Source organism: Poecilia formosa, unplaced genomic scaffold (genome assembly GCF_000485575.1).
Source record: "Poecilia formosa unplaced genomic scaffold, Poecilia_formosa-5.1.2 Scaffold588, whole genome shotgun sequence".
In the NCBI taxonomy this organism is placed as follows: domain Eukaryota; kingdom Metazoa; phylum Chordata; class Actinopteri; order Cyprinodontiformes; family Poeciliidae; genus Poecilia; species Poecilia formosa.
Window position 1 is genome coordinate 190,386 of NW_006800527.1, and position 10,065 is coordinate 200,450.

Below are 10,065 nucleotides of genomic sequence, written 5' to 3' on the forward strand. Positions count from 1 at the left end.
ACGGTTGTCCAGATGTCTTCGTTGGAGTTTCCAGGTAAAGACGGAGATATTGACTCAGCTTTATGATTGAGAGAAGCATTCCTTTAATCACACAACTAAATTAACTTTGGTTTGAATTTAATTGATCTTTTGTTTCTCTGCCTTCGCTTGAATTCATCTTCTTTTTTTAACTGTTTTAGCTTATATAATCTGCAGAGTCAAAGCATTTGCCAAATTTACATAAAAGTTTAGTTAAAAAAAACATTTTTTCTCTTTTTTGAATGACTTACAGGATAATGGTGATAGTGAAAACATGGCAGCTGGAAGCTAAATCCAGCTGGAAGTTTTAGAAACATTTAATAAAACTCCAAATGAGACGACTTGAAAACATCCGACATGCACAGAAACATGAGAAGATACAATATTTACTCCAATTATGTAACATGTAATGTTTAGTGGTGAGGAAACCGGATGGAAACGAGCCCAACAAACAAAGCTGCTTGTTTTTCAGTTCCTGTAGTACCACGTTTTGACCAGCAGAGGGAGACAAATCCAAATTAAAGTCGAAGCCACTCAAACAGTCAAGTAGAAATAAAATACGGCTTTATTTACTCCAAATTCAGACATAAATACATGTGACACATCTAATATAAAAACATCGTCCTTCATACTTCACATTAACGTTTCAAGTAACTAAAACTCCAGACTCTTTTGTGCATTGTCAAATATATTAAATATGTTCCCCAACAATAACTTATGTTAGCCTGTGTGAATACAATAAAAATATCAAGTAAATATTTTTGAGAAGAAAAGCTCTTCTCAGAAGTTCAGAAAAACAAATGTTAATGACAAGCTTTTCAGTTTTCAACTGTTTCCACTGAATTTTTTACATTTTAAAGTGAATTTGTGTTCCTGGTGATACAATAAAAACATTGCATTTGATTAATATAGTAATGAAATGCATTATTAATAAATACATATTAAATAATTAAAGTGCTTTTTTGTATCAACATCAAATTTTAAATTCAGATAAGATAATTTTTTCACGGTAAAACCAGATGGAAACAATGAAGCTGCAGGTAACAGTGAAAAAATACACGATAATGAGGTTTAACATGCTGCTGATGATGAGGTTGTTTATACTGAGGATGAGGAAGATGGTTCTCATATCAGCTCATCAATCCATCTGAGGACGAAGCTGAACTCTCTGATAGCCTTCATCGCTCCTTCCTCTCTTTTCTGCAGTCAAATAAATCGTTTCCATTGTTAGACTTTAAATTAAACTAACATTCAGCAGTCAGTCTGTACCATCTGTATTTACCTTTTTTATTTTTCTCTCCATTTTCTTCAGAGCTTTCACATATTTTGAACGCCCTGTGGAAGAAACCTAAAAAAGGAGAAAGCAAATTCAGACTTAGAAACAAAATGGCTTTGATTTCAGTTTGGGATTTGCAATAGAGCGATACTTCTGGGTTCAATTCCTGACTTTGTCCATTTCCTGTCCATTTATTGTCTGATCAATAAAGACTACAAGAGAAAAGGACAAAAAAAAAACAACAAAAAAAACTAAATTTGACTTCTTTAAAAACTTAATTAGTCTTTCCTGCTGCTCCCACTAGGGGGCGCCACATTAATTCATCTGTCAATATTCCTCCATTTCTAGCCCCGCCTCCTTTGTTTTCAGCTGCACATCCACTTCCAAATTGCACATCACAGCAGATCTAACCACCATCGCTCTCTGCTTTCACTCTTGCAGCAATCCCTCCATCATAAATCACTCTGCAGCTCCTCTTTCTACTTTACACTCCTGATGTGGCTTAAAAACATCGCCAGTGTTTTTCATACCAGATCCAATTTCTGATTTTAATTAATTTTTTTCTTTTCGCTTTCTTTTTTAAAAAATAACAGGAAATATTTTCAAAAATTGACTTTTATTTCTGAGTTGCACTACACATTATTAGGGCTATTGGAATTTCTGTTTAATTATGAGAAATTATTCCTAATAGCAGCAGGAAAAAGATCCAATTTTACCAGAAAAAAGTAGTTTATTTATCAGGATCTTAAGTGACCAGTTTGTGGTTCTTTCTTTTAAACTCTTTTAGACTCTTTCACAGTCCTGCTACTGAGAATTTGATGCTAGTCTCAACATTTCTCTTTAATTGTTTTTATTTTCCTGTTCTCATAAAATCAGCCCCTCATCCTCCTAATATTACGACTTTATTCTAGAAATATGAATTCTTTATTCTCATGTTATTTCGACACTATTGTATTTTTATAATATCATTGCTTTATTCTGGTTATTTAAAATAAAAAATCATAATCAATCACAGCTTTGACCTGAATTCAAAGTCCAAATAAATAGAAGCTCGTCAAACAAGATGGCCGCCCTGTGCGTGCTGACGTCACGCTAAACTATCAAAACTCAAGGAGTGCATTGGTGGGGAAAAAATCCAGATTTACCAGCAATTAAATCTCTAAAATCAAATGTTTAATAGATAAAATCGATTTATCGCTTATCGTTCCTATGCTAGCTCACCGTTAGCACCTCTGTTTTCTCTGTTTCTACTTATCCTCCTTCCATCTTTCATTTGTTTTGGCTTCTAAGAAAATAATTACTGTAAATTAAGAACGTTTAAATCTGCATATAATCTTAACACAAATTGGACAATATTTACTGATTAGACACAGGTTTTTGGTTTCTGTAATTATCTGCACCAGCAACCCTGAAAAACTCAGCCGGTAAAGATGAAAAATGGTTTCTAACTGAAAATATGAGATAATTTCACTGTCACTCACATTAATTTTCATAAAACTTTCCAAACAAACAAGTGCAGATTTCCGTAGAAGTGCATGGTTGATGTATGACGGACTTAATGTTCACAGTTTGGTCAGAAATTGACTCAGCACTTCAGCAGAGGAGTGCCTGACTTTTGGTTTAATGACCTGATTCCTGCTCTGCTGCAGAGCTGCAAGGCGTTTTGACGGCAGGCTGAGGAGCGGCATACTCACACAGTGCTGCAGCGTGTGGTGCAGTCGGTACAGCAGCTCGTCGTAATGTTGAGGGAGAAGCTTCTTGATCGCCGCTGTGCTGAACACGCTCCTCTGGTAGATGTCAATCATTTCCTGCAGCTCCAACCAGCCAATCAAACGCTGACGACACATCAGTTCAAACGTAAACATTTTAACTCGGTGAACTCTGCCACTTTCTAATGGCACCAAAGATGTAAAATGATCTTCGCCATTACTGTTGACACCAGGCTCACATAATGCTTATCAAGGTGTTCAGATTAGGTCCAATTAATCGGATTAACTGGAAACTCAAAACAACCTTCAGAGCTGTAATTACACCAAAGCTGAGCACAAATATATACATTTTCCTGTTAAGATATTATTTTTCTGTAAATATGTTCTACACAGATTCATTCAAGTTCCATAGATTTAATTTAATCTGGTACAATTCTGTATTTCAATAAATCCCCTATTTATCACCTTTCACTGTCCAAAAAATCCCAAAAAATACTCAGTTTAAGTGGTTACATTAAAATAATCTTCAGAATGTCAGCCGATCAGAATAATCGTTAGAATAATTGGTTGCTAAAATCATCATTAGGTTCAGTCCTAATTTCTTTAATTATTAGTTTTGACAGCTGATTGAGTTGACGATGGCTTTACAAGTCCGGTTTTATTTCATTAACGCTGTTTGGGAGTTTTGGTCCATTTTAGGGCGAATAAATCTTCATCTTTTCTTCACACTAAACGCTGCAGTTCGTTAGCATGACAAGCTAACATTATTTCTATAAGCAGCAGATTGTTTCTGTCAGTAAACTAACGTAGAATGAAATCTGCCAGGTATAAGCATGGAAAAGTCTCGGCTTCACTGGCGTCAACAAGTCTTTGTTTATGTTAAAATAAGGCTGAAACGAATAATTGGATTAATCGCGATTAATCGATTACTGAAATAATCATCAACTAGTAATCAGTTAATCATTAACTGGAATATACAGACTCAAAAATGGCTGTTTGGCTGAAAAAACAAAACAGTCAGAGCAGCAATTAAGCTAATTACTAAAAAAATAAATTTTGTATATAAGACAATTAAAAACTTTTTCCGCAAATATGTTTTACCAGAACTCCTCAAGTGGCAAATTTTGTCTTTGCCCAGTTCAAATTTAACAAAAATAAAACATCCTTATAAACACCTTTTACTATCAGTTATTAAATGGTTAAATAAAAAATGCATCAATTAAACCACAAATGACCAATCATATACTAAAGAAATGCTATGTTATTGCTTTTTAGTCAATAAAATGTTTACTTTCTTATTTAACAAAGAAACTGAATAATTTATTTACGTCTTTTACTGTATTTTTGATATTGTTTCAAGTGATTCAGTGAAAAATCTGCAGAATGTGGCAATATTGTTTTTATTATCCAATAATTCGATCAATCGTCCAATCAGTGAAAATAATCATTAGTTGCAGCCCGGTGTTTATTTTCTCTGTGATTTCTCCACTGCTGTGAATTTATACCTCATAAAACTTAAGCTAGACGTTTTAAAATGGCCAACGTTTTAGTCCACACACTCCACGTCTGTCTGAACATCACTATCAAAATAACAATAAATAAATAACAGGCTGTATTTCTATCTCTGCAAACGTCAGCAGATTATCCACCCATTTTCTTCACACCCTTGTCCCTAGTGGGTCGGGAGGGTTGCTGGTGCCTCTCCAGCTAACGTTCCGGGCGAGAGGCGGGGTCACCTGGACAGGTCGCCAGTCTGTCACAGGGCAACACAGAGACACACAACCATGCACACACACACCTAGGGGCAATTTGGAGAGGCCAATTAACCTGACTCATGTTTTTGGACTGTGGGAGGAAACCGGAGTACCCGGAGAAAACCCACGCATGCACAGGGAGAACATGCAAACTCCATGCAGAAAGACCGGGGCCGGGAATCGAACCCAGAACCTTCTTGCTGCACGGCAACAGCTCTACCAACTGCGCCACTGTACAGCCACGTCAGCAGATTAGTTTGAAAAAAATTGGAATAAAAATAATTGAATCATGTAATTAATCGCATGATAAATTGAAATGAACTCGATAATTTCAGTATTTTTTGAAGTTCACAGACATCAGAATCCATTTCATTTCTGTTTTTGACTGTTTTTAGTTGTTGCGTTTTATTTCATCCACATTAACCTGATAAATAAATTAGGTGTTCTTTGGGAAATGTTGAGTTTTGTATTGGTTTTCTCAATATATTACTTGAAAATGGTCCCAAAGCAACAAATTATCGCAATAATTTCTGAGACAATTTATCACGACAGTTATACAATTATACTAACATTTTTCTTGTAAAAGTTTAAACTTTCCTGCATCCAAGTTGGTTTATTGGGTGAAAAAGATGATTAACCAGCAGCTTCAGCAGCTAGATTTCCAGTGGAGCATGAATGCATCACTAATCTAGCAGAGCGAAACTCTGAGCTCAACACTTCCTCCCTGGAATCCGGCGCTGTGCTGAGGTGGAGCAGCAGCTGGAAACCCAGTGCCAGTCATTGGTTTGACTGGTGTCTGAACGGCTTGTGGAGGGGAACCGGCGCCGTGACGCGAGGTGTGAAGCCGCCACGGCGCCTTGGCAGGCAGCCTGGTTCAGGCCTGGTGAAGTCTGGTTACGGGTGTGGTTGTGGTTGAGGTAAACCGAGCGGACACTGTCATGGCGGAGAGGCGAAACCTCAGAAATTTAGTTCCACGAAAGCTTTGGGTGCCAAAGGAAACGAGATGGGAGCAGACAGGATGTGGATTTACTGACCTCAGGACATTTGGTGCAGAACTTTGGCAAAAGTCTCGTCCGGCGGGAAAACCTCTCCTCCTTCTGCACATGAAAACAAACCGGTTTGACCTTTTAGCGCTCAATAATGGCACTTTCACTACAAATACTTTTAAAAAATCACAATTTCCTCTGGTAAAATATGAGCATCTGATGTGTAAACTCTTCAATAAAAGGCAAATTTTAAATAAAATCAATTTGTTCTCAGGATTTAAATTAATGAGTTAACAGAATGTGTCCACTGAAACTGATTCATAACATTATTAAGAGGTTTTACCCCAGAAATCCATCAAATATTGATCATGAACAGATTTACACTTCCTTTATAATTAAATATGTTGTTTGCTCACATAGTGAGAGATTAACTCTTAATTATCAACAGGAAGTTGAAGTTAACTTTAAATCTAGACGTAAACAAAACAATAATAGATGCTTAACTTCTAGTTCTGTTCAACAGTGGAGCAGTGAGTAAATAATCATTAACGGAGAGATGAGACGGTAACTGATCACAGTGATCAACAGAAACCTGGATGTTCATTTTAAACGAGATTCTGAAAAAGTTAAACTTTAGTTTTTGTATAATTTGTTGACTGAATTATCGAAATCATGATAAGCCTCCCATCAGCGTATTGATCCTACCGGCAGCCTGTCGATCAGGACGCCCGTCTGGTTCCACAGCTCCCGGATCAGCTCTTCAGGTATCTCCCGTCGGCAGGTGAGCTGCTGGCCGGCCGTTGCCGTGGTGACGGCTGCTGCGACGAGGCAGATGCATAAAGCGAGAACAGACATCGTGACGGTGGGAGGCTTGCTGAGCTGCTGCAGCCCGTCGGGTCTGCCGCTGCATTTATACACCCGACCCGGCCCCCTGCTGACACTCCCACCGGCCTCTCCCACCCTCACTAACTTTCCCAGGATTCTCCCTGCTGATGTCACCCGCAGCTTTCTTTCTCCTTCCTCCCTCCTACTGATGTCACTTCCTCCTCTGTGTTATCAGGCTCCTGGTTTTGGCGTTCAGATGTGAGGTTAGATAAAAGTAGGTTGCGGTTTGTAGACTGCCAGCCGGAGAATCGGTGACTCTGCAGATTTGGCTCCCACCTTCGACGGCTCTCCGACCCAGATCAGAGAGTTTATGAAGATTTCAGTAAGCTGGCACCGTGGAAGGAGCAGAAGAAGAACAGACTGAGTTAAAACAAAGTTCTGCTCTTCCTGGAAGTCAGAACAGTAATCAGGTCAAGCAGCCGCACTCTGAGGCTCAGTGAACGCAGCTGCTTCACGTCTCAAAAGGCAAAAATGATTCAGAACAGTCACTTTTTCCCCCTCATTTGTAATTCTTGTCTTTCTCAGGTTTTCTTGTAACTAAAAGTGGTTCATCAATCACAATCTTCCAAAGAAATTGCACAAAAATTCCTGCAGATCTAATTCAGGCCTGGGCAGAGTTTCTTTCCAAGATGTTTTTCAAATCTGACGCTAAACGCCACATCAGGCGTCAGCGATAAACGTAGAGGAAAAGTTTTAAGTGTCGAAAACACGAGCCGATATTTATCGTAGTTAATAAACGGCTGGCGACCTGAAGGGATTCGGCTGCACCGGATATAAAACCTGCAGCTGCATGTGGCACAAACGCTTCGTCTTCAAACTGTACGGCATACTTGGATGTTTGGTCTGAAGCAAAAAGCACAAAGACAAACGACAGTTTATTGAACAAAAACGAGTCTTACCAAGGAGTTCCTCCAGTTTCCTGTGCAAATATCTTAATACGCTTGAAATAAGATGAGCAACTTTTCATAAAGGAACTTGTTTTAGGTAAATAATTACTTCATATTATTAATCTGCCAGTGCTCAATATTAAGCAATTATTGATTTATTTTGCTGCAAAGTTACTTGTAAGTTACTTCCGTCTTATTTCAAGTGCACCAAGACATTTTCTACCAAGTAGAAAAATACTTGGTAAGTTTTAGTGTTTGCAGTGTGTCGGCTGAGATCTTCAAAAACAGAAAAAAAACCAGGAGGGAATCAAATATTTCCAACACTTCAATAAAAAAATTAATGAAAACTGATTTTATGAAGAACCCATCTCCAGCGATTGATGATATCTGCACAGATTATTGTTAGTTTTGTCTTTTTTCAAGTTGACTAAAATATTTGCACTAAACTCGACCAAATAGCCGGTAAGATTTAGTGGTTTTGCACCCAACAGACGCCATTAAAGGCCCAGTTTCCGAATATCTTCAGTTCGTCCACACTGGAGGATTCTTGAGAGTTTAATACTTTTTGTCTTGTTTCTATTAGAAAATTTAAAAAAAGTTTAAAATAATGTATTTTTTACACTTTTGAATGCGTTAAAGAAGCCATAAGCTGAATTTGAAAGATTTCATAAACTTATTTTGCCATTTGGATACATTTTGTTAAATATTTATTTAATTCTCACAACCCAGTTTTTGGCTTTGTGAAAACCGAGTGATGAGGGGATGAAGTTGTTGAATTAGATGACCTGATATTTTGTGGCCTTGCTGGTTTATTTTCTGTGAAGACAGACTTGGGTTGGTTCCTCTCAGATCTGTGGTCAGATTAAAGTAGGTTGTAGCTGAGCTGATGGTTCATCAGAGGCAGGCAGTGACTTTGCACCTTTGTTGCTCCACAAAGCAGTTTTCTCAAAAAAAAACAACTTGGCCCATATTTTTACTATGTGTTTGATCTTATTCTTTTTAACTGCAAGCAGCACAGTGACAAAGTGTGTCTGCAGGGAATTGACTGCCGGACTTTCCTTTCTGCAAAAAATCACAATCTTACCAAGTGTTTTTTTTTGGATTTTTTTGCAGTGCTGAGTTTAGTTTTTATAGTTTTCCTTCTGTAGATGTTTCTTCAAATCAGCTGTAAAACTGGTAAAAAAACAACAACAATATTATTGTTTTGAGGTCATTTTCAAGTGATGTAATGCTAACAAAGAGACAACAATGCAAGAACACATTGTCAAAGATCAATAGACTAGCGAACATTTAACACTGGGATTGGAAGACGTTAATATTCAAAATAAAACAACGGAAATAAATAAAATAATCAGGAACTCTTTGCAAACATTTACCTTAAAAAATGGATAATTGAGACCAAAACACCAGACTGAAGGGTTTTGTCTTACAGTTTTTGGTAGAAAATTATTGAATTTGTTTTAAATGATCATGCGATTGATTGATTTATTGCTTATTGTGACAGGAATCCTCCTAGCTAAGAATAAAGAGCTTTATTCTGCAACACTGACACACTGACTCTGGCATTCCCAGGTATTAACTGGCCTTCATTGGGAAATTCATCACCTGAAATTCCTTTGTTACTGTGCCAAGATGAAGCAACTTTAGCTTTTCATTATTATGCAACCGCGATACCTTAGTCACTGCAGACGTTTGGTGAAAAAACGTTGTTCTTGTTCCTCTGGTTGTCCTATAAATAGAGGGGAACCAACGTGCCGTTTCTGGCCTCTATGACGCTTTTCAGTGACATAAATGTTGGTTGCTTACTTATTTCAGTTAATTGTTTTATGCAAAACCTTCTTTGGGTCACACGGTTTTGGTAAAAAGAAGGTGTACCCTCTCAAGTTCAGAGGTTACGCTGAAATGATCTGATCTTTGTCACATTTAATTTATTAAACGCCACTGTGGAGGAATTTTGGGCCAACCTCTTTCCCAGTGTTGCTTCGTTTCAGTAAGATTTGCAGATACTAGTTTTGAGTTCTATTTTTACAAGTTTGATGCTCCAATCAGGTTTTATGCTGCCGATACTGATCACATGGATTGGCTGTCAATTTTGAATTTTGTCGTAAACAGTCCTGGCTACATGATCTGGCACAAGGAACCATAAAAATCATCCTCATTTAGACAAAAACATGGAAAAACCTTGCAGGCACAATGCAGCAACTAAAAAGTGCTTTCAGTAATACAATATTTAACAGACTGAAAACAGTAAGGCTAAATTATACAGGAAGTCAGATCTCAACACTGCCAAATTAAAAGATATAAAAGGAAACCTTCAAAGTAAAATCCAGGTTACGTTCATATGAATTATCATAAGTTACTAAAGAGCATGGCTAATTGTTTTGTCTGAACAAACTGTTGTGGATTATTGAAGCTTGATGGACAGCGCTAAGACCCGCCTCCCTGCTCTGATTGGTCGTTTCAATTTCATAGTCGCTTTGAAGGATGATGCTTCCTCAAACTGGCAAATTTATTAAATATTCAGCACGTGAAACTGAGTAAGACAGACAA

General features: G+C 37.5%; 1 protein-coding gene across 1 annotated transcript; it reads right to left on the reverse strand.

Moving 5' to 3' along the window:
• Window positions 1–985: 985 nt before the first annotated feature.
• On the reverse strand, window positions 986–6,682 carry il26 (interleukin 26). Its single transcript, XM_007541104.2, has 5 exons — window positions 6,449–6,682; window positions 5,792–5,854; window positions 2,989–3,129; window positions 1,301–1,366; window positions 986–1,218 (listed from the first exon to the last, which is right to left on the reverse strand). The coding sequence occupies exons 1-5, from the start codon at window positions 6,596–6,598 to the stop codon at window positions 1,144–1,146; spliced, it is 495 nt and encodes a 164-aa protein (XP_007541166.1). The 5' UTR covers window positions 6,599–6,682; the 3' UTR covers window positions 986–1,143.
• Between the last annotated feature and the right edge of the window lie 3,383 nt (window positions 6,683–10,065).

Bases quoted from the DNA above. Each gene is read 5' to 3' on its own strand.
- il26 (XM_007541104.2), bottom strand. From the start codon at position 6,598: ATGTCTGTTCTCGCTTTATGCATCTGCCTCGTCGCAGCAGCCGTCACC. The intron at 3,130-5,791 runs GTCAGTAAATCC...ATGTGTCGTCAG, and splicing joins TCTGCACCAAATGTCCTGAG to CGTTTGATTGGCTGGTTGGA. The intron at 1,367-2,988 runs GTGAGTATGCCG...CTCCTTTTTTAG, and splicing joins ACCACACGCTGCAGCACTGT to GTTTCTTCCACAGGGCGTTC.